The sequence below is a fragment of the Caretta caretta genome, chromosome 6 (genome assembly GCF_965140235.1).
Source record: "Caretta caretta isolate rCarCar2 chromosome 6, rCarCar1.hap1, whole genome shotgun sequence".
NCBI lineage: Eukaryota > Metazoa > Chordata > Testudines > Cheloniidae > Caretta > Caretta caretta.
Window position 1 is genome coordinate 109944026 of NC_134211.1, and position 24253 is coordinate 109968278.

Genomic DNA, 24253 nt, shown 5'->3' on the forward strand with positions numbered 1-24253 from the left:
AGTTGACATTCACCAGCACTGTTGCAAACCAGGTTTTTTTTTAATAAATTCTGATCACTTTGGTTTTAGTGTGAAGAAATAATGCATTTTCTTTTTTTCTCATGCTAGTCTCCAAACGAACGTGCTCGTTTATATTTTCTCCTTGCCTGGTTCCATGCCATCATTCAAGAACGTTTGCGATATGCTCCCCTGGGCTGGTCCAAGAAATATGAATTTGGTGAATCTGATCTGAGATCTGCCTGTGACACAATAGATACCTGGCTGGATGATACAGCAAAGGTAATTGATTTTTTTGCTCTTTCATAATCTTTTTTTAAATACAAAGTAACATTTGGATTACTTGTGGTTACTGTTCAGTGAAGGGCAAATTAATCTGAAACACTGTCCAGATTAGCTGGAAAGAAGCAATATCCAAACTTTTTGATTTTGGCTTTCATTAAACTGTCCAAACTCGATTTCCCTATTTTTTTTGGTGAATCTTCACATTCTAATTAAATTGTCTCTACTGTCAGGGCCGCCAAAACATTTCACCTGATAAAATCCCATGGTCTGCTCTGAAGACATTGATGGCACAGTCCATTTATGGAGGTCGCATTGATAATGAATTTGATCAGCGTTTGCTAAACACTTTCCTGGAGCGTTTGTTTACCACTTTGAGCTTCGATAGTGAATTCAAACTGGCTTGCAAGGTTGATGGACATAAGGATATTCAAATGCCAGATGGAATCAGGTATTTTTTCAACCTCAAATTTCAATTGGTCTCACCTTAGTAGCTTGCTTTCCTTTTGAGAAGCTGGAAGTTGTATTTTTTGCATTGGTATTTAGCCAGGCAATGTATTTCTGGTCACCTATTAAAATGCATGAGATTATGGATAATTAACGTAGTTCAATTTACTGCCACAACTTTCACTTACAGACGTGAAGAATTTGTCCAATGGGTTGAGTTGCTGCCAGACACACAAACCCCATCCTGGCTTGGTTTACCAAACAATGCGGAAAAAGTTCTTCTCACCACACAGGGTAAAACTTGTATTTGACTTTCTTGTGTGCTTACAGGTTATGTAAACTTCACTCTTTTTTTTTTTAATGCTCAAAATAGATGAGACACAAGTACCTTTTTGAGATACTTGTAACTTTACTATTTAGTGTATCTCTATGTGTATTAACAATATCAGCCTCCACAAAATAATGAATAAATGTCTATGAATTCTTAAGGTTGACAGTAACTTGCTTAGAATATCATCAGTAGACAGGAAGATACTACACAAGTGAGACTCTGACTTTTAGTTCTAGTCCTGAGGACGGTTACTCTTTAATAATTAAAAATAATCCTTAAGTATAAGTGGCAATCACAGAAGTGTTAAATGTAATCCACATGCCTCTTTCAAACTTTCCTTGTACTGATATCCCTTTTTTTAATTCCTTTTTTTTGGCTTTGCTTCCTTTATTCTTTGGTTCAGGTATTGATATGATCAGTAAAATGCTGAAAATGCAGATGCTAGAGGATGAGGATGATCTAGCTTATGCAGAAACTGAGAAGAAGGCAAGAACAGATTCAACTTCAGATGGTCGTCCATCCTGGATGAGAACACTGCACACCACAGCCTCCAACTGGTTCCATCTTATCCCACAAACTCTAAATCATCTTAAACGAACAGTGGAAAATATTAAGGTGATTGCCAAATACATATTTTGGTCTGTAAAAGAGTAGGGGTTATGCAAATGTGGCTGAGGTATCCTACTCAGATTGCAGCCTGAAAAAGATCTCTGTAGATCCAAGTAGTATAGCAGACTTTGAAACAAGGTATTTTCCTTTTCTTTGCTGTAATCCAGTTAAAGAAATTATGACCGAGTAACACTTCCATTTGGTTGGGAAGGTATCATTTAGAAGAGTTTACTTCTAGTCTCTTGCTTCCTGAGCCAGGGGTGCTGTAAGTGCAGCATCAGACACATCACATGTCTGATCACTCAAGTGAACTGAAGAGTGTATGTTGGCTCAAAGGTAGTATCACTGGCCGGTCCTCACTGGAAAGATGGGTGGTAGCTAATAATGAGGCTTCTGCTAATTGAGAGTGGGGACTAAAAATGAAAGGGAGCCATAAAGCTCTGAGGGCTAGTATGAGACAGGTTGTTTTACAATCAAGAGAGTTTAAGGGAAGTCTGATTCTAGGTTGTTGAATGATTTAGACTTGGATTATATATTAAACTTTTCTGTTTAGATCAGGTTATGGACCTGGGCTCTGGACATAGATACAGAAGGGAATAGGGAATTTGTAATAATTAGGCCAAACTGTAGCAAGTAGCTTGCATGTTCTCGCCTGCAGTTGGTGTCAGAAGGGAATGAAGTTCTTGCTTCAGTTCCCTTAAACTACCATCTGTGAAGCAGCTGCAGCTTCAGGGTGGGTGAAGGAAATGACTGCATTGTAAAAAACACATTATGGTGAGCCCTTAACAGTTGATGATGATGCATGTGGGATTTGGGCAGCCAACTAGTTCCCTTTCACTGTTGCAGGGTTAAGTTATTTTTCCCACCAGAAGATGCTCATCTTGTTTCCTCATTTTTCTTCCTTAAATAAGGATCCGTTGTTCCGATTCTTTGAGAGAGAGGTGAAAATGGGAGCCAAATTACTTCAGGATGTCCGTCAGGATCTTGCCGATGTGGTTCAGGTTTGTGAGGGCAAGAAGAAACAGACCAACTACTTGCGTACACTTATAAATGAATTGGTGAAAGGTATGTGACTTCAAACCAGCTTCTCTTCTAGAATGCTTTCCCAGTAATCCTATTACATCAGTTGATGTCTTCTCATTTCCAGCACTGAAGAGAAACACCACTATTTTTGCCTAATACAAAATTCTGAAAGTCAAAATGGTGAGGTTGATCCTGTGACATATGAACTGCAGTATTGCCAACCTAACCATTCAAATAGCATGAGATTGACTTGAAGAAAGGGGGAAAAAAATTTTTTAAGCAGTCTAGGGTTTTTGCCTTTGGGGTTCACTTGGATTGTGGTTTTTAAACTTTTTCTGCAACTGTGGAAGCTGCAACTGTGGAAGCTGAAACTATTTAAATGAAAGATGAAACTTTCATGTTACTGTCCAGGAGCTGGAGATTTAAGTAGGACATCTATATTGTGTGACTTGGAAAAGAATTGAGAGTTGGCAGCACTAAAACTGAGATTGGTATAAAAAAATAAGATTTTGCTGAGTTTGAAACAAACAGTTGGAGCCTGGTGTTAATTGACCGTAAATCAGTTTCCATCTAAACCTTAAGTTTTAAGCACTCACTTGTACCAAAATTATCAGAGGAACTCCAAAAGTTACCCTGGCTTGATTTTCTCTGCTCATACATTTGGCAGTGTGATGAAAAGGGGACGTTTTGTATCAATACAGTGGAATATGCTGCTGGTTGAGATGGATTTAAGCAGAACTATTGTACACTGAATTAATAAAATATTCTTCGCCTTGTGACCAGAGGATAAAGGTGGTGGTACCCTTTGCAGTAACTCCTTAAAATTGTTGTCTTCTGTGTTGCAAAAGGCTTAATTGTATAATTAGCTGTGATGTATTTTGAGACCTGGTGTATATGCAGTTGAACTTACTAATGAATGTCTTCCAGGATTTGTTAGTAAATTGTACTTTAGACAGTAATTTCTGTTTAAATATTCATCTGAAGAACACATTTTAGAAAACTAGGTAGCTTTCTATAATGTCATGAAACTGTCTTTCAGTTTGTGTTACACTCGTACTCTCTGGACCCAGTTAAGTTAGAACCCCACTGTGCTTGATGGTATGAAAAATCTGTTGTAAAACACAGTAATAGCGAAGTGACTGCCACTGAAAGGGTAAAATTGCATTTGGAAATAGTGTGTAATCCAACTCATACCCATAGAGAGCTCTTACCTTGGATATGTCTTCTCTAGGTATTCTGCCTCGTAGCTGGTCTCATTACACTGTACCTGCTGGCATGACTGTTATTCAGTGGGTGTCTGACTTCAGTGAACGCATTAAACAACTCCAGAATATTTCCCAGGCAGCAGCTTCTGGTGGAGCAAAAGAACTAAAGGTATCTATCTTGTGTTGTATTGCTTTTTCTCATTAAAGGCTTTTCTGAATTCTGAGAAATCAGGGTTACATGAGTCTGTAACTGCTTATATCTAACTGTTAGTGTAAAAAGCATTGAAACGCTTTAGCTAAGGAGCTTCTCAGAAATCTTACCTGGACACCCCTTCAAACGTGCTTGTATATTATGGTGTTCCTGAATGACTTCCTGTGTTTAAAAATTGCCATTTTCCAAACCTAGCTGCAGATCATGCACACAGTATAGTTGCTGCAATGGGGGAAAAAACAGCTAGGCTATGTCTACACTACAGCCAGGATCGATGCTCTGAGATTGATCCACTGGCAGTCGATTTAGCAGGTCTAGTGAAGACCTGCCAAATCAACAGCAGATTGCTCTTCAGTCGACCCCCTGTACTGTACCCCCAACGAGAAGAGTAAGGTAAGTCGACGGGAGAGTTTCTGCTGTCGACCTCCTGCAGTGTAGACCCCGTGGTAACTCGACCTAACGTATGTTGACTTACATAACGTAGCTGGAGTTGCATAGCATAGGTCGACTTACATAGTCTGTCTTAGAATCATAGAATATCAGGGTTGGAAGGGACCCCAGAAAGTCATCTAGTCCAACCCCCTGCTCGAAGCAGGACCAATTCCCAGTTAAATCATCCCAGCCAGGGCTTTGTCAAGCCTGACCTTAAAAACCTCTAAGGAAGGAGATTCTACCACCTCCCTAGGTAACGCATTCCAGTGTTTCACCACCCTCTTAGTGAAAAAGTTTTTCCTAATATCCAATCTAAACCTCCCCCACAGCAACTTGAGACCATTACTCCTCGTTCTGTCATCTGCTACCATTGAGAACAGTCTAGAGCCATCCTCTTTGGAACCCCCTTTCAGGTAGTTGAAAGCAGCTATCAAATCCCCCCTCATTCTTCTCTTCTGCAGGCTAAACAATCCCAGCTCCCTCAGCCTCTCCTCATAACTTATGTGTTCCAGACCCCTAATCATTTTTGTTGCCCTTTGCTGGACTCTCTCCAATTTATCCACATCCTTCTTGAAGTGTGGGGCCCAAAACTGGACACAGTACTCCAGGTGAGGCCTCACCAATGTCGAATAGAGGGGAACGATCACGTCCCTCGATCTGCTCGCTATGCCCCTACTTATACATCCCAAAATGCCATTGGCCTTCTTGGCAACAAGGGCACACTGCTGACTCATATCCAGCTTCTCGTCCACTGTCACCCCTAGGTCCTTTTCCGCAGAACTGCTGCCTAGCCATTCGGTCCCTAGTCTGTAGCTGTGCATTGGGTTCTTCCGTCCTAAGTGCAGGACCCTGCACTTATCCTTATTGAACCTCATCAGATTTCTTTTGGCCCAATCCTCCAATTTGTCTAGGTCCTTCTGTATCCTATCCCTGCCCTCCAGCGTATCTACCACTCCTCCCAGTTTAGTATCATCCGCAAATTTGCTGAGTGCAATCCACACCATCCTCCAGATCATTTATGAAGATATTGAACAAAACCGGCCCCAGGACCGACCCTTGGGGCACTCCACTTGATACCGGCTGCCAACTAGACATGGAGCCATTGATCACATCTCCTAACTGCACTAGTCCAAGACCCCAGGATACTTTCTGGGATTGTTACCCTTGGTATTCTAGAGGTGTCCCTGTTTGGGTATATGCTCTGCCTTCAAATTCACAGTTCTACTCCCTTGATACCCAGACAGATTCTGCTGGGTGCTGGATACCCATCATGGCATGCTGCATCAAATGTGTTTGCTTACCAACTCCAAATGGTTAGCAATCCTTATTGTCAAAGGTAAACTCTATCATAGCATGGACTCGCAAAAAGAAAAAGGAGTACTTGTGGCACCTTAGAGACTAACCAATTTGAGCATAAGCTTTCGTGAGCTATAGCTCACTTCATCGGATGCATTCGATATAGCTATAGCTCCTACATGCCTGAGCAATATTTTTATACTCTTCCCTGGTCATATGTCCAACCTTCCACTTCTTGTAAGCTTCTTTTTTATGTTTAAGATCCGCTAGGATTTCACCATTAAGCCAAGCTGGTCGCCTGCCATATTTACTATTCTTTCGACTCATCGGGATGGTTTGTCCCTGTAACCTCAACAGGGATTCCTTGAAATACAGCCAGCTCTCCTGGACTCCTTTCCCCTTCAAGTTAGTCCCCCAGGGGATCCTGGCCATCTGTTCCCTGAGGGAGTCGAAGTCTGCTTTCCTGAAGTCCAGGGTCCGTATCCTGCTGCTTACCTTTCTTCCCTGCGTCAGGATCCTGAACTCAACCAACTCATGGTCACTGCCTCCCAGATTCCCATCCACTTTTGCTTCCCCCACTAATTCTACCCGGTTTGTGAGCAGCAGGTCAAGAAAAGCGCCCCCCCTAGTTGGCTCCTCTAGCACTTGCGCCAGGAAATTGTCCCCTACGCTTTCCAAAAACTTCCTGGATTGTCTATGCACTGCTGTATTGCTCTCCCAGCAGATATCAGGAAAATTAAAGTCACCCATGTGAATCAGGGCATGCGATCTAGTAGCTTCCGTGAGCTGCCGGAAGAAAGCCTCATCTACCTCATCCCCCTAGTCCAGTGGTCTATAGCAGACTCCCACCACTACATCACTCTTGTTGCACACACTTCTAAACTTAATCCAGAGACACTCAGGTTTTTCTGCAGTTTCGTACCGGAGCTCTGAGTGGCATAGTGGTTTTAAACATATGTACATAGGATCCAATGGCAGTCTTACTGTTCTGTAATTGTTCAAAACGTGATGCAGCCATGTATTCCGAGGAGGGGTGTGTGGATCCAGAGCACCAAAGCAAATAATTTTGACTAGCAATACATGTAGTGGCAGCACTCATGCCCTGTGACCCTAGCCTCTACTGTGGCTATATAAGGTTGGTACACGCCCCAACCTCCCTCATTTCCTTCACACCAAATGTCAAGAGTACAGACTCTAATGCAGAGGGTGAGTTGTGGAATACACATCTGCATCACATCCAGAATAATACACTACAGATAAGTACCTGTTTCTAATTCCTTCTTCAAGTAGATGCAGCCATGAATTTCATGTAGGTGACTCTCAAGCAGTATTTGCAGGAGGTGGAGCTTGGAGTATGTTTAAACAAGGAGTGCAGGATTACCTTAAGTTTTCATCTGATCTGGATTTAGCATAAGTGGCATAGTGGTTTTAAACATATGTACATAGGATCCAATGGCAGCCCTGCAAATTCCAAATCTGAGCTGCTTCATTTGCTGTCATGATATAGGAATCGGAGTAACAGCCGTGTTAGTCTGTCTTCGCAAAAAGAAAAGGAGTACTTGTGGCACCTTAGAGACTAACCAATTGATTTGAGCATAAGCTTTCGTGAGCTACAGCTCACTTCATCGGATGCATCAAGCTCTGATGGCGGAGCATCCTGACACACAATTTTTCAAAAACAAGGTAATCCTGTAGTTGCACCATAAATTTTTTATCTAAAGTGGTTTCTCAGTTTTACTTGAAACAAATTATTTATCTACCAGTGTTGTTCTTTGAGCCAAATTCAACCCCAGATGAGCAGCATCTTCACACACTGGATGTCAGGCAATGTTTAGCCTTTTCTCAAGATGGATAACTTCCTATATCATAAAAAGAAAAGGAGTATGTTATCCATCTTGAGATCATCTGTGAAGAGATTGCCCCTTCATTTGGTTCACACATGAAACAGATGAGATGAAGAAAGGAAACATTTAGTTCTATCTGTAAAAGGCTAAACATTGCCTGACATCCAGTGTGTGAAGATGCTGCTCATCTGGGGTTGAATTTGGCTCAAAGAACAACACTGGTAGATAAATAATTTGTTTCAAGTAAAACTGAGAAACCACTTTAGATAAAAAATTTATGGTGCAACTACAGGATTACCTTGTTTTTGGAAAATTGTGTGTCAGGATGCTCCGCCATCAGAGCTTGCAGTTCACACATGCTCCTAGCAGATGTTGCCACAAGGAAAGGAGCTTTCTGACAAAAAGGGAAAAAAGAGGTCAGGGTGAAGAGGAAAGAGATGGGAGGCCAAACCATCTGAGGACAATAACCTGAGGTCAGAGAATTGATATTGTTTCTGCTACATTGGAGCAATGAGAATGAGCTTGGTACAGTCCAGTTTCAGCTTGAGAATGACCTCCAGGATGATTTGAATTGGAGGAAAAGGCATACAGGAGTGCTGATTCCCAGCATCAGGTGGAAAGCATCAATCAGGCGCCTGGACTGAGACCTACACCCTCAAGAGCAAAATAGATGGCATTTCTTGTCTGTCTTGAACAGGCCAGAATTCCCAAACAGCAAAGAGGTAGGACACTGGGCTTTTTAGACCACTTGTAATTCAAGGAAAATTTTTCTACTGAGGGGATCTGCCAGGTGATTCTGGATCCCAGGTAAATGACAGGCCACAGTGATTGTTTTTGTTGCAAAACTGGCAGTTTGATCGCCTTCTGACACAGCACATGGGAGTATGCACCCTCTGTATGTTCACATAATACATCATGGTGATATTCTTAAGGATGTGCATGCTGAGTCCCCGATGTCTCTGACAGGCACTGTAGATGGCACAAATTCTAGGACACTGATTTGCAGAGAAGCTTCCTGTTCCGACTACAGGCCTAGAATTTTCTGTGAACTCAGATGTGCTCCCCAGCCTATTAAGAAGGCCTCAGTGACAGTAGTCCTGGTCGATGGGGACTGGGCGAAGGGAACACCCTGGCATGCGTTCCCTGAACAGTTGTCCACCATAAGGAGTCCAGTTAGGCAGAGGAAGTCAGACCATTTTGTCCAGCACATGATGGTTCAGATGATAGACCAATATCAGCCACATTTGAAGAGGACAAAGGTGTAACATGACACATTGAATTATCTGTGTGTATGTAGCCACATGGTCTAGCAACCTCAGGCATACTTGGGCTGTAGTTGAGGGTTGAGACTGCAGTTCCAGACACAGATGGTGAATAATGCAAAATCAGTTGGTCGGCAGTAATGCTCTCAAACTCAGTCTAGCAGGGCCACAGTGAACTCAGTACTGGAATCAATGTTGACTTCCCATTGGTTAGGCGGAGACCTAGACTATGGAGTAAGCGTAGTGTGAAGTGAACATGAGGACTTCTTCTCTGGACTTGCCTCTTTGTACCAATCATCCATATACAGGAAGATATGAAATCCCCTCTTCCTGAGGTATATTGTCACCACAATCATGCAATTGCTAAAAACCTAGGGAGTGGAAGATAGAGCAAAAGGGAACATGGTGTACTGATAGCGTCCCAACATGGGGGCGGCATCGGTACTAAAGAGGAATGGGGAATTGGGCACTGATGGTATTGAGTGAGACAGTCATACCTGGTACCAGAAGAGGTGCCAGTACTGAGGTCAAGGGCGATACTGAAGTCGACAACAGAATCTATTGTCAGGGCAATGACTGTACTAAAGGGCGCACGAGCATTGAGGGGAACGTTTGGGGGCCAGGCCTGGCATCTGCCTCAATTCCACAGTCTGGGACATGGGCAGTGCAAGCTGCACTGCCAATAAACCCAACAGTTCTGCAACCCAGCTAGAAGGTGCCATGGGCACCACTGAGAACGAAGCATTAAAAGCTACGGCCCCAGAAAAATTCCTGAACTAGTGGAGAGTCAGGGACTGAGAGGCAAAGCAGGTCTGATGTCTGATATGTTACCAGCACGGAGACAATCTGCTCCAGTCCTGACATCATTGGTACTGGACTCAATGAACACCCCATGGCCAGAATCAGAGTCAATGGTACAGGCTCTTGCTGGTCTCAGTATGGTACCAGGGAGCAGTTCAACCAGTGGTTCTCAAACTTTTGTACTCTTGACCCCTTTCACACAGCAAGCCTATGGATTAAAAACACATTTTTTTTAAAAAATATTTAACACTGTTATAAATGCTGGAGGTGAAGCAGGGCTTGGGGTGGTGCTGACAGCTCGCAACCCCCCAAGTAATAACCTTGTGACCCCCCTGAGAGGTCATGATCCCCAGTTTGAGAACTCCTGGGTTAGATGGACCTGCTCCATTCTGCATGCCAGGAGTACAATGCCAGTTAGCATTCCTCTTAAAAGATGAGGAGTCTCCCTGAGCCCTGGAATGGTCCCAATTAGTGTTCTGGTGTTTCACTCTTCCTCTTGAGTGAAACACCAGAGTCCGAACATGGAGCACAGTTACTTGCTAGTTACGAAGGTGACCACCAATCAGACAAGAGCCTCAGTGCTGAAGTGGGCCTCAAGGCCTGCTCCAGAAAGTGCTGCTTCTGCCATAAGTCTCTCGCCACCTGAATCCTTTTTTTAACAAAACAACCCAAAAAACCTTACAAATGGAGCACTAGTCCATAATGTGTCCCTCACTGAGACACCACAAACACATTGTGTGAGGATGGCCCCTCGCGTGACAGATGATGCTTGAACCCTGGTGAGGGCATCACACGGGGCAGCCTGCTATTCGAACACTATATTGATACTAAACAAAATCTAAGCTACTGTTATCTAGAACAGGGGTTCTCAAACTTCATTGCACCGTGACCCCCCTCTGACAACAAAAATTACTTCATGACCCCAACAGGGGCGACCGAAGCCTGAGCCGCTTTGGCCCTGGGCAGTGGGGTTCATGCTTCAGCCCAGGGCCCCATCAAGTCTAAGCCAGCACTGGCGACCCTATTCAAAGGGGGTCACTACCCATTTTGCGGTTCTGACCCATAGTTTGAGAACCACTGATCTAGAAGAAATAACGCTCAGAAAACTGATACTAAAACATGAGGTGAGAACAACACTCAGAGCTCCGATTCAAGCCATGGGCAGTGAGAGGGAACTGAGGAGGGTCAGGGAGGTGCTGCCTTTAAATACACAGAGGAGGCGTCCCAAGGCATGAGCACAGCGTCTATAGGTACTGCTAGGCAAAGTTCTCTGGCTTTGGTGCGCTGGGCACATGCATGGAATACGCTGCATGTACTCAAAGAAGACAATACCTTATAGCACAGCCTTGTGGGAAATGTTGACACATTAGGAAATTTGTATTTCTAATTCTACTTATATATACGCAATAGAATTACGTACAAATATTGAACTCTTCTGAAACTGCTAATTTTTTCCTATAAAACAGACTTTAGGATTCATAAAATTGTTTCTACATGTGTATGTTAGTAGGAAACTATCCCTTTGAGGGTAAATCTTCATCTGAGGAAACATGCCATACATAGTTTGCAAGATGGTCCATATTTTAGTGCAACTTTTTGTTTAAATAGATATTGAATGCAGCTAAGTGCCATTGCAGTAGCTACTATAGAAATTTCTAAAACATACAATTCTTTCAATAGAACATCCATGTGTGCCTGGGTGGCTTGTTCGTACCTGAGGCTTATATTACTGCTACAAGACAATATGTGGCTCAAGCAAACAGCTGGTCCCTGGAAGAACTTTGTCTAGAAGTCAATGTTACAACTACTCAGAATGCAGTCCTGGATGCTTGCAGTTTTGGAGTCACAGGTTAGCTGATGTGCTTTTTACAAGGTGGAAGGGAAGGAAATAGGTGCTATTAGCCCTTAACGCTGGGTATTTATCTTTTGTAAAAATGCTGGTACAGACCATATCAGATACATAACACCAAGGGGAGTTAACAAGCACAGTGAAAGTTTGATTGCAGGTGCACTAGAAGTAGCATTGGAAGTCAATTTCTGTGGGGGATTCCGCATTATTTAAAAACACGTTAATGGAAAACTTTGCTATGCTCGTGCATAGGGGTTGAGAATCCTTATGAATGAACATTGTCAGGAGTAGTGCAATATGGATAAATGCAAATAACTAACAGTCAATATGTTAGAGGTAGCGCTCTGGTGGCTTTTTTATTCCTGTAGTAGCCTTCACTGTTACCTTTTCTGGGGTATTTTTTCATTTATAAATTAGGTCTTCCATTTTAACAGTAGGTCTAAATATCAATTACGACATTTTAGATGGGTGAATCTACCTCTGGACTTGAAAATGGAGTGGAAAAGGAAACTTCCTTTAAATGTGCATACACTTCACTTTCAGGAAAGACCTCACATTTTCATACTTCTTAACTCATAGGTTTGAAGCTTCAGGGAGCTACATGCAGTAACAATAAACTGTCCCTTTCAAATGCTATATCAACTATATTGCCCATAACACAGCTTCGCTGGATCAAGCAGACAAATGCAGATAAAAAGGCTAATGTGGTAAGTAATGTGGAGACCAATGTTTTGTCATTCTGTGACTCCTTTCAGTAGTGGCTCATCAGCTTTAAATTCTACTTTCTCTGGTGCCCTAGAATAAAAATGGGGAAATACCTGCTTCCATTTCATTAGTCTTACATTTTGCGGTACCACAGATGTTCCTTTCCAATATGAGTTTTCAACCTGGGGGTTACAATTCCTAGGAGTCTGGCAAACAGATTCAGTATTGCTACCACCCTTTCTTTGTGGCTAGCTGGGGGGTACCAAGAAATGTAAACTCATGAAGCATTGGGTCCTGAGAAGTTTGAACAACACCTTAGAAATGTATTATAAAAAGTACACTTTAGCCTGGCAGGCTGGGTGCTCTTTCTTAGGAGTACAATTGATCTTGGTTGGGGAAGGATGGGCAAAGTTCAATATGGAATGTCTCTTCATAATTTCCAGTGGTGGGGACCTTTGCTGTCTTCCCTTTGACTTTTATCTTGCATTCATCTGTCTTATTCACATTTTAATAAATGCCTAACTTCTTTTCCAGGTTACATTACCAGTTTATCTGAATTTCACCCGTGCTGATCTAATCTTCACTGTTGACTTTGAAATAGCCACCAAGGAAGATCCTCGCAGTTTCTATGAACGTGGTGTTGCAGTCCTCTGCACAGAGTAACAAAATAACGTTTTCTAACGGATAAATAGTAGTAAAATTCAGTGTCTTTAATCTAGTCCACAGTGTTAGTTTTAACCTCCAGGGCATGGTTAAGTTGTCAGATGGATTGGTGTAAAGTTGACTTGCTAGAGGCTGGGCTTCTTGCCAGGGTTTCTGGTGATACTGATGGTTTTGAGGGAGAATTGGATGTGGTTTTTAGATGGCTCTAGTTACATATGGTAATGTTTGATGGCTCCTACTACATTCAATAAATTCTGTAGTATGATTTGTGGTTCTTTATTTCATTTCTAAAAGCATTGTTCTTGCCATGACTTGCTCTAGAGAATTACTTCCATTAATACTTTTAAATGTTCAAGGAATGGAGAATGATGGTGAAGCATTACCCAGGTCTTCAATAATGAATGATGCTAACTTACTAAGAAACCAGTTTTACCATTTGTGGTACTTAACTTGCAGATCTCCTGTATAAATCACTTGTAACCAGAAACAAGAAAAGCCAAAATTAATTCAGTGGAACAAGTTGAAATTGAGCAAACACTGGTTTTAAAAAGGAACGCAAGGGAGAGGTTATGCCAATATTACTATTACACAGGCGTGATGAACTGCACACATTGCTTAATCTACATGGTATAGATATGAACCACCTGCATACTTAAGTGAGAACTACCCTGTACACAGAATGCTAACTTTCAGAACAGTTTCATCACCTCCAGTGATACAATAACCAGCACAGTGGACATGTGTGAGGAAGTAACTTTGCATTAATATCAACATGCCTGCAGACCCTTGAATTTAGATCCACTTGGGATTTTTTTTGAATGAGTATTATTTCCACCTCTGAGAGCAGCATCATTGACATAAGCAAATAGCCCTACCAAACTTCTTATGGCAAATACCTTGAGGGGTCTCTCTTCTGATAGTATATGCTAAAGATAGTGGTTTTATTCTGTTCATTCCTTAAAGGGACACTTTAAAGCTGGCAGACCCAAAAATCTGACCACCCAACCAAATAGCTTTTGGTTACACAGTAGTTTCTAACATTTAAAACTCTGCTGCTCTCAAAATACATCTTTACTAGATTTTTACTTGTTTGGCTCCTTTATCTTCAGAAATTTCTAGGGCAGCAAAACAACCTGCAATTTCTGAATACTGTCTCACTTGATCGCTGTTCCTCATGCACAGAATCTGCCATTCTCTGCCTCTGAGGAGCTTTTTGTGGGATGTGAGTTCTGAACATGGATGTTTCCTCTAACGTTCCTTCCAGTGAAGTGCATGACTTCCTTGTGCCCTAAAGCTTACGAGAAGGCCCCTAAGCCTTCTAAAAGCCTCATCAAATGAGATGGGTATTTGGACGGCAGAATGTTGCCACATGGAGTATCCGTCTAAACTTCCTGTAGTCTTCAGGTAATTTGAATATCAAATGCATAACAAAATTTGCATTAATAATTAAAGAGCTTTGTTCTGTATTCCCATTTGGCATTTGAGATCTCTGAACTCCTGTACACAGGGAAACACAGGTCTTGGATGGGCTGATCATGTGGCTGTAAGAACTCAATGAGCCATGCTTACACAGAGGTACATATGCAGGAGTATACTTGGGGGATAAAAGCACAACCTGCACTGTATTGGGAAACGGTACCTCTTAGACTGATGGCACCACATGGCTTGTGACCTGTGTGCCAACTCTGGCAACAGTACAAGTAGCCTGTCATTGACCAGCAGCCTAATTGTTGGAGTGCAGGGTGTCTTTCATTGGGAGGGTGGGTAGTATCCACTTTTGGTGGAGCCTCACTAAGATTCTTATGTTAGGACCTCTGAGCCCTGCTGCCTTGAGGGAGGAATGAAGAAAGTAGCAACTTTCTCCAGAGTGCCAGACTTAGAAAAAATTACAGGGGGATGATTGAACTGAAACCCCTTTTACAATTCAGTTGATGAGCACTGCTTTAGAGATTCTAGAGCTCCCATGAAAAAAGGCTTTAAGAGCTAGGTTCTGGCAGTAGTATCTCAGCTTCCACTAAAGTAGCTGAGTTGTGCATTCACACCTGCCATGATATAGACCCCTAAACTACATGTTAAAGATGCTGTAGTATACTTAAACTGATCCTTGCTGTCAGTTAAATGTAGGCCTTGTATAGATAACTTATGAGTTTCAGACCACTTGACAGTATATTAAAGGCTATCCACAAATTAGTTCCCTAAGTTTTCACAGGATGATTAAATATGGATCTTGAGGTTAGAGCTCTTCAAAACTGTTTATATATGAGTAAAGATGGACCAACAGCTATTTAATGAATTTTTATACAGTCTGACCAATCTTTATCTTCTACATGGATACTATATATAGTTCCATTTTTACCACATATTTGTTATGGTTACAATTGGTATATTACAGATGTTTTTGATCTTGACCGTGGGGAACAGGTGTCCACCCTAAAAACCACCTGCCCAACTGCCACTTGTTCCTATTTGTATTTAGCTGTCTCAGCAGGAAAGCCAAAACTGACTGAACATGAAGACCATATCTATGACCCCTCATCAATAGTCATCCTCCAAGACAGGCCTGAGGCATAGTGGGGGCAATACAGGGAAGCTTGTTCTCTTACCTCCAACTAAGGTCAAATACAAATAAAACAACTTTTTCTAAAGTGGGTTGTAGTTTTGAACCCATCTAGAAAAAAATCTGTCTAAAGGAAATAACCTGTAAACCTAGATTATTGAATTAGGTTTGGAGCTTCAGAAAGAAGGAAAGAACCACTTAAGCAGCAAGGCAGGAGTAAGGAACTGGAGGGATGGGTTCATTTAAGTTATTTTTACACAGGTTAGTCATGGGTGGAAGAAAGAAGCATGCCTGAAGAGGGCAACTATTAAGAATAATTATTTAGGGTGCTGCTAAAGGCAGTGAAATGGAAAATAACTTCAACTGTGAGGAAAAGCTTCACCCTGAAATATATAGTCTCATGCAGTTCCCTGAAGTAAATCAAAGGTAAGCCCTTTGAAACACTTATGGATATGAAATGCAGGAGATATGGAAGGAGACTAGGTTACTTCCCTTCCCTGATTAACACATCTGGGCTTGCATGTGTCAAATGACACTAAAAGTGAGGACCATAACTCTTTTCACTCAGTTATCTATGTTACATGCACTTCTAAAATTTAGAACAAAAATAATCATCAGCAAAAAGCTGAGAGATGTTTAATGCCAGCCTTGAGGGGTCATGAACAGAGCTACTGGCCTCCTGAGCCCATTTCTATTCTACAGGGTTAGATGGGGTCTGAATTTTTTCTGTTTTAACATGGGGCTAGGATTTGGTAGAGGTAGACACTGATCTATCCTATGAGGAATCCTCCAGCATTTTAAGCTTAAATAATGTTCACCACGCACTTTGGGGCTTTTCAGACATTGTGCCCCAGCTTTGGACTTTGGCAGGCTGAAGAGATGGACCATGAGGTCCAAATTTCAAGAGTGTTTGTTCACTGTCTCCAGTAGCAACTTTCAGCTTACTAACAGTTGTGAAATAAAGCCCAGTGAGCTAGACATAGAAGGTCTTTTTCCACCTCTAATTTGTCTGAGATGAAATCTAGAGAGCAAAGTCCAAGAAGTTTTTACAGAAGAACTGAAAACATTGAAGAATTTAGGGGGGAAAAATTGACTAAAGAGCAAGGCTTCTGCTGCTAGGGAGATATGCCATAGATGTAGTCAGAGGCATAAGCCCTAGTGCCAGTTTAGTGTAGGCTGTAGGCTACTGAATCGGTAGTAGTAAAATAATTAACATTGTTGGTGTTTCCAAACAAGGCTGTATGCACCACACTGGAGCCTAACTGTCACCATTTTACAGTTACACTGCCAGTCATTGTAACGCCAGGGAAGAAAAATAAGCAAAAGCACTTTTCTTCCCAGCAAATTTCAGCATTTAAGAATAGTCCTGCTCCAGCACCTCAAAGCTGTAAGGTTTCAGAGTAGCAGCCGTGTTAGTCTGTATTCGCAAAAAGAAAAGGAGTACTTGTGGCACCTTAGAGACTAACCAATTCATTTGAGCATAAGCTTTTGTGAGCTACAGCTCACTTCTGTAGCTCACGAAAGCTTTGCTCAGATAAATTGGTTAGTCTCTAAGGTGCCGCAAGTACTCCTTTTCTTTTTTCAAAGCTGTAAGTAACTTAGTTTTCCTTAAGCCCAAGAGTGCAACCCCCAGAATACTAAAAAAAAAGTAAACCGTCAACCTCCTCTCTTACTTCCATTCTGACCTTGGTGAACCCAGGAAGAAATGAAATGATTTTACATTGTGGCCTCTCATTAAATGTTCAGTATCCTTACCACTCTTCCACAATGGAAATCCATACTACAGCATATATACTCGAGCATGCTAGTGAGTCTCTGGAGGATTTTTAAGTCAGGTGGAACTTTAGTGAACTTAAGACACAAAGGTTCTAACTGATGTTTAATAGATCCCTTGATGTAGGTTTATTTTACATTTCACTTGCCACACTTCCCCTCATGTCCACCTTGAGAAAATACAGTTAATAAGGAAGAGCAATAAAGTTCAGGCTTGGTTTAAAGTAGTTTATTTCAATTGTAGTAAAAAACAGGTTGTATACTGGCATAGTAGATTTGAAAAGAAGTTTAAACAAACATCCCTGTAGCTCTGGGTGGTGCTGCAACAAAATACCCTTCTCCCACTCTCTTCCTGTTAATAGGCAAGTCCCACACCTCTACATTTGTTCAGTAGGAGACAGTTTTACTAGTGCTGAGCAAAGGGCTCCATGAAGCCCTTTCTTCTTCTGTAGATTACTCCAAAAATCTACCCCATACCATATGGAGGGGAAGGCAAAAAGAGAACCATGCAAATTAAAATGGTTATTTATTCTCCTGGCCCTGATCATTCTGTTTAGCAGCTAGGTTTGAGAGAGAAAAGTCATTCTCATAAAGGAAAAATAAAAACCCCTCATTGTAGAAGAACTTCAACTGTTGGTATTTACATTATAAACCCACGTTGGCATGCCCAGTTCTGGAGAGAAGGTTAGAAAAACAGGCTCTGTTAGAGTTCATTGTCAACACCAAATAAAAGGGAAAGTCAGTTTGACCCTGCAAAATTAAAGTTGATGAGGATTATCTGTTCCCCCAAACTTCTGGTTTGTGTGATTTGAGTCATTTTGGCAGTTATCCAAGGCTGAACCTGCAAGTGACCACTCACGATGGGAACAAAGCAGCTGTAGGAAGCAGGCACAGGCCTCACTGAAGATGGTGCACTCACTGTGAAGGTGAAACAATATGATGAGTGCTACTTATTCTGCATTTACAGAATCATCACCACTACTTCAGTTTAGTTATTGTGATGCTATGCATTTCTCCAACCACCATGTCATGAGAAGGCCTGACCCCTGCAGCAGTAGCATAGGCATGTATACAATGCTAAGGCATAGTATCTATTGTTGCTTATGCATTTCTTTAAGCAATAATTACTTGGCCACAGGTGCAGGAGTTGGGTTGCTGGGAAGTAACAGGACTAAAGGCAGAGTACTGTATGCTGCATGGGATCACGTTTGATTGCAACTACTGATACAGCTTTACATTAGCTCCAATTCCCCTACACAAGCATTAATGTTCTGTAGGGAACTGCTAGTCCTAGTTGACATTTTGAAGTCTTATCTCTCATTTACTATATGTTTAAACAGAGGGAATTCCAGATCATAATTAGCCTATCTGTACCTTAGATTAGGTTGCATGCAATTTCTTTCTTAGCTATTCCCCAACACCCTCTAGAAATGGAAGCCCTAGTTTTCTCTTGATTGGTCACACATATTTTCACCGTTGGACTTTACTAACATGGGTTGTTGCAGAGTTGTGGTGACTGGGCTTTCTAGGACTCCGGCATATTTTGAAGGCTCAACATTCATGAGTAAGGAACAGTCAGATGTCAGCCACATTGCAGAGGCAAGTACTCCAGAGGTTCTGGACCGTTCACATGGCCTGGCAAGTCTTATTGGAACATCACTTTTCTCTTTAGTGATAACTTCCATCTGTATTTTAAAGGTCATTTACTGGCTGCATATAGACATCACAGATTTCTGTTATTGGGGAGACCCAATTTGAAGACATATGTAGGGACTCTGTGTTTTCAGAAGAGTAAAGGTCTTCCACCATCTCTGGCAAATTGTGCACCAAAAGGTGTAACTCAGTTATAGTTTACATCATTAAGAGAATTCAAACTACAGTCTGAGTGGGTTGATGGACACTTTTCAAAGACACCATAATCGAGGCTCAACTTAAAGATATACCCCAAATTAAAAAAAACACAGTAAAAGAACTAAAAAAGAGCCACTGTGGTTTAACAACCATGTAACAGAAGCAGTGACAGATAAAAAGGCATCTTTTAAAAAGTGGAAGTCGGATCCTAGTAAGGTAAATAGAAAGGAGCATAAACACTGCCAAATTAAGTGTAAAAATGTAATACGAAAAGCCAAAAAGGAGTTTGAAGAACAGCTAGCCAAAAACTCAAAATAATAAAATGTTTAAGTACATCAGAAGCAGGAAGCCTGCTCAACAACTAGTGGGGCCCCTGGGCGATCGAGATATAAAAGGAACACAAAGACTATAACATGAATTCTTTGCTTCGGTCTTCACGACTGAGGATGTTGGGGAGATTCCCAAACCTGAGTCATCCTTTGTAGGTGACAAATCTGAGGAATTGTCACAGATTGAAGTGTCATTAGAGGAAGTTTTGGAATTAATTGAGAAACTTAACAGTAACAAGTCACCAGGACCAGATGGCATTCACCAAGAGTTCTGAAATAACTCAAATGTGAAACTGCGGAACAATTAACTATGGCTTGTAGCCTGTCCTTTAAATCAGCTTCTGTATCCAGTGACTGGAAGATAGCTAACACAATGCCAATATTTAAAAAGGGCTCTAGAGGTGATCCCGGCAATTACAGATCAGTAAGTCTAACATCCGTACCAGGCAAATTAGTTGAAACAATAGTAAAGAATAAAATTGTCAGACACATAGAAGAACATAAATTGTTGGGCAAAAGTCAACATCGTTTCTGTAAAGGGAAATCATGTTTTACTAATCTATTAGAGTTCTTTGAAGGGGGTCAACAAACGGGTGGACAAGGGGGATCCAGTGGACATAGTGTACTTAGATTTCCAGAAAGCCTTTGACAAGGTCCCTCACCAAAGGCTCTTACATAAATTAAGTTGTCATGGGTAAGCGGGAAGATCCTTTCATGGATTGAGAACTGGTTAAAAGACAGGGAACAAAGGGTAGGAATAAATGGTAAATTTTCAGAATGGGGACGGGTAACTAGTAGTTTTCCCTAAGGGTCAGTCCTAGGACCAATCCTATGCAACTTATTCATAAATGATCTGGAGAAAGGGGTAAACAGTGAGGTGGCAAAGTTTGCAGGTGATACTAAACTGCTCAAGATAGTTAAGACCAAAGCAGACTGTGAAGCACTTCAAAAAGATCTCACAGAACTAAGTGATTGGGCAACAAAATGGTAAATGAAATTTAATGTGGATAAATGTAAAGTAATGCACACTGGAAAAAATAACTCCAACTATACATACAATATGATGGGGGCTAATTTAGCTACAACTAATCAGGAAAGAGATCTTGGAGTCAGCGTGGATAGTTTCCTAAAAATGTCTACGCAGTGTGCAGCAGCAGGCAGAAAAGCAAACAGGATGTTAGGAATCATTATAAAAGGGATAGAGAATCTTATTGCCCTTATATAAATCCATGATACGCCCACATCTTGAATACTGCATACAGATGTGGTCTCCTCATCTCAAAAAAAGATATACTGGCATTAGAAAAGGTTCAGAAAAGAGAAACTAAAATGATTAGGGGTTTGGAACGAGTCCCATAGGAGGAGAGATTAAAGAGGCTAGGACTTCAGGTTGGAAAAGAAAAGACTAAGGGGAAATATGAAAGAGCTATATAGAATCATGAGTGATGTTGGGACAGGGACTGTGCAGCTGACACTCTGGGCAGGACGCACAGTACCTCCGCACTTCTTCATGTACTCCAGGCCAGAAGAATCATCGTAGGGCTCGTGACAGGGTCTTCTCTACCCCCAATGCCCCCCAAAAAAGATGACCATGGGCAAGACTTAATACAGCATTCTGGGGTTTTTGAGGTACTAGAATCCGTTGTACCTGTTAGAGAGCTTATTCCTTCACTCTCCCACTTCCCTGGTTCTTCTCGCATGAACAGAGAGCAACAATACCCGAAGTCCGAAGGTGCAAACAATTCGATGTTTATTGGGGTGAACTTCCAGCAAGCTAAATACAAGTTCCTTTTTCCTTATTTTCGAATCCCAACTTACTTCCTGATTGTCCCTAATTTATATAGTAATATTCTTAGCTATATCTTAACCAATCATTCTACTAAAATTTAACTAACCAATCCTAACATATTGTAACATGATCAGTAACCAATTATATCCCACCACCTTAATTAGATTACACCCAGCAAAATTAATTATACAGCAGACAGAAACAATCACAGAACCAGACAGAGATTATGCAGACAAACAATAACAAAGTGGGAACTATAATGACAAAACAATACAGGAGTGAGGATTTCACATCCCAGTATTGATAAGTGAGTTCTTGCCAGACAGGATGCTGTTTCCTTTTACATTCTCTAGGCACTCCCTTTCTCTGGAGGTGATAGGCATTATCAGGACAGGATTGTATTCAGGACAGGATTGTATTCCTAACAGCCCAATAGCACCTTCTTTCAATGTGACTAGTTTGGAATGTGAGGATGTGACCTGTCGCTTCCCAGCTTATGGCTGCCTCTGCTGCTTAGCCAAAGGCCTTAGCCTAAGCACAGGGCCTCAGACTGTCACAGTAAGAAAAGGCCCTTACACTGGCAGACAGTGATTTTGATTCTTTCTTTTATACCTCTAACTAGCCAAGTGATAAGAATACACCTAAATTCTTAAAGTATAGGCCTTTATAGACAGGCCTGAATATCTATATCCTAACAGTACCTTCTGCCCCTGTACTGGTGCAACCCGGTAACAAGAGATCCTTCTTCATTATGAAGTAGGGTCCTGGTCCCTGGGTTTTCCCTTCCACCGGGGCCCCATCTATTTCGGTTACCTCCTTCCTAATGTGGTTGTACCTTGGGTCTTCAGCCTGGTCCCGTCCAAAATTTCCTCTCCCAGGGCTAATCTGCCTGACATCTAGGGGACCAGTCTCTGTTGCCTCTACTGGTTCAGAGGCATCGGGGTGGGGAGCAGGCACAGGTGCTTCTTCCTCCTGGGTGGCCTCCTTTTCAGCTGCTTGGGTGCGCCTACCTGTGAGAGCGACCCTCTCTGGCTTTGGGTCAGTAGTTGGGTTCCCAAGGCCTTAGTTACCCTTCTTTCTCTTTTCATCTTTCTACCCTGTCTGGGAGTGGAGAACAAATCTGGGGATATTTCAGAGAAGGTTCTCAACCCCCAATCTACTGTGGATGCCTCACTAATTTCAGTGTTCCCCTGTTTCTCCAATCCCCCTACTGAGAGTAAGTCTCCAAACCCTGGAAAGTCCCGTCCTACGAGCACTGGGTATGGGAGTTTAGGGACTACACCTGCTGCTACCTCAGCAGTGTTCCCTTGGATCTCAATTTTTACTGGGATGGTGGGGTAGTAACTAACTGTCCCATGGATGCATGTTATCCCCATAGGATTAGCCTGCAGCAGCTGACTACGCTTCACGAGCTTCCCTGAGATAAGCGTGATAGCACTCCCCAAATCAACCAGTGCTATGGTCTCTTTCCCATTTAGTTTCACTGGTCTGGTGTACATATGTGGGGCTAATGAGATCCCCACAAGGTGGATTAGGGAGCATGGGTCTGCCCAGTTCCCCAGGTTACACTGCATAGGCTCCTCAGCATTGGGGAACCGTGCAGCTATGTGTCCCCACTCCCCACAGGTGTAACATCTGTATGGGCCCCTAGGCATTCCCCGATCTCTTGGTTTGGACAGTCTAACATCATGATCCTCTTCCCCCTCCATGCTCCGACTCTTTGTGGCTTCTGGTGGGCCTTCAGCCCCTCTCTCTTTCCACCTGGGTCCTCCTGGTGGCCCAGTCACCCGAGCTCTAGGGCTTGGTGCTGCTAGTTTAACCCGGGGTGCCTCTTCCTTATCTGGTTGGGTCAGCTCCCTTGCCATCCTTCGCCTCTCTACCAGTGAGACAACCTCATTGTAAGTAGCAGGTTCGTTCTGGCTTACCCAGGCATGAAGGTCTGGCGGTAGTCCTCTCATATACCAGTCTATGACCAGAACCTCTAGCATCTCTTCTGGACTCTGGTACTCAGTTCGCAACCACTTTCGTGCGAAATGGATGAGGTCATATAATTGGGACCACGGGGTTTTGTTTTCCTGATCCCTCCACTCGCGATACCGCTGGGCCTGCACTGCGGTCATTACCCCAGATCTGGCCAGGATCTCTGCTTTCAGCTGGAGGTAGTCTGCAGCAGCCTCTTCAGACAGATCATAGTAGGCCTTCTGGGCCTCCCCACACAGGAATGTGGCGCGGATGCCAAACCACTGATCTCGAGGCCAAGCCTCCCGCAGGGCTGTCCTCTCAAAGGCTAGGAGGTACGCCTCTACATCATCCTCCCGCATCATTTTCTGTAGGCAATTGCTGGCCCATATGATCCACGTCCCATCATGGCTGCGGTTCATCTCCGTAAGGGCCCTCACTTGGTTTACCAGTTCCCGCAACATAGCGGTCTTGAGCGGCCTGGTCCATCAACAAGCGATTAGTCTCATGCTGCAGCTGTACTGCCTCCTGCTGGGCAGCCGTGGCTTGTATCAGTGCCCGCACTACGTCTTCCATTGTGGTGAAAAAAAAATAAACCTGCTCACCTTTTTTTTTTTTTTTTTTTTAAATAACACCCTCCTTCTTCCGCTGTGCTGTGCCCACCAGATCCCACTGCCGACACCGGTTGTGACAAAGTTCCTCCTCTACCTTGAAGGGTCCTGCACTTATTTGCAGATTTGCATGCCTCAGAGATTCATGTCAGCCCTCAGTTTGGCCACTTTTGTGGCTCAAATCTGCCATTCACTCATATAACCTCATCACTGGCCAGCCTGGGGAAAAAAAAAAAGAGAAGAACAATCCCTGCAGTCTCTGCTGATCCACCATGTAGGTCAGGGAACAGCCCAGAGACCACCCCTCTGGTGGAGCCCACAGAACAGGTCAACTCCCCCTGTGTCCGATCAGGAGTTGGAAGGTTTGGGGGGAACCCAGGCCCACCCTCTACTCCGGGTTCCAGCCCAGGGCCCTGTGGATTACAGC

General features: G+C 42.6%; 1 protein-coding gene across 1 annotated transcript in view; it reads left to right on the plus strand.

The window, feature by feature from the left end:
• The window catches only part of DYNC1H1 (dynein cytoplasmic 1 heavy chain 1), a 72699-nt gene extending 59477 nt beyond the window's left edge, over positions 1-13222 (plus strand). The window contains exons 70-78 of the mRNA XM_075129881.1: positions 109-279; positions 513-730; positions 917-1020; positions 1461-1672; positions 2578-2731; positions 3921-4063; positions 11421-11589; positions 12169-12296; positions 12829-13222. Coding sequence (XP_074985982.1) covers positions 109-279; positions 513-730; positions 917-1020; positions 1461-1672; positions 2578-2731; positions 3921-4063; positions 11421-11589; positions 12169-12296; positions 12829-12957 — 1428 coding nt within the window. The 3' untranslated portion in view covers positions 12958-13222. The remainder of the gene's footprint in view (positions 1-108; positions 280-512; positions 731-916; positions 1021-1460; positions 1673-2577; positions 2732-3920; positions 4064-11420; positions 11590-12168; positions 12297-12828) is intronic.
• The last annotated feature ends 11031 nt before the right edge of the window (positions 13223-24253 follow it).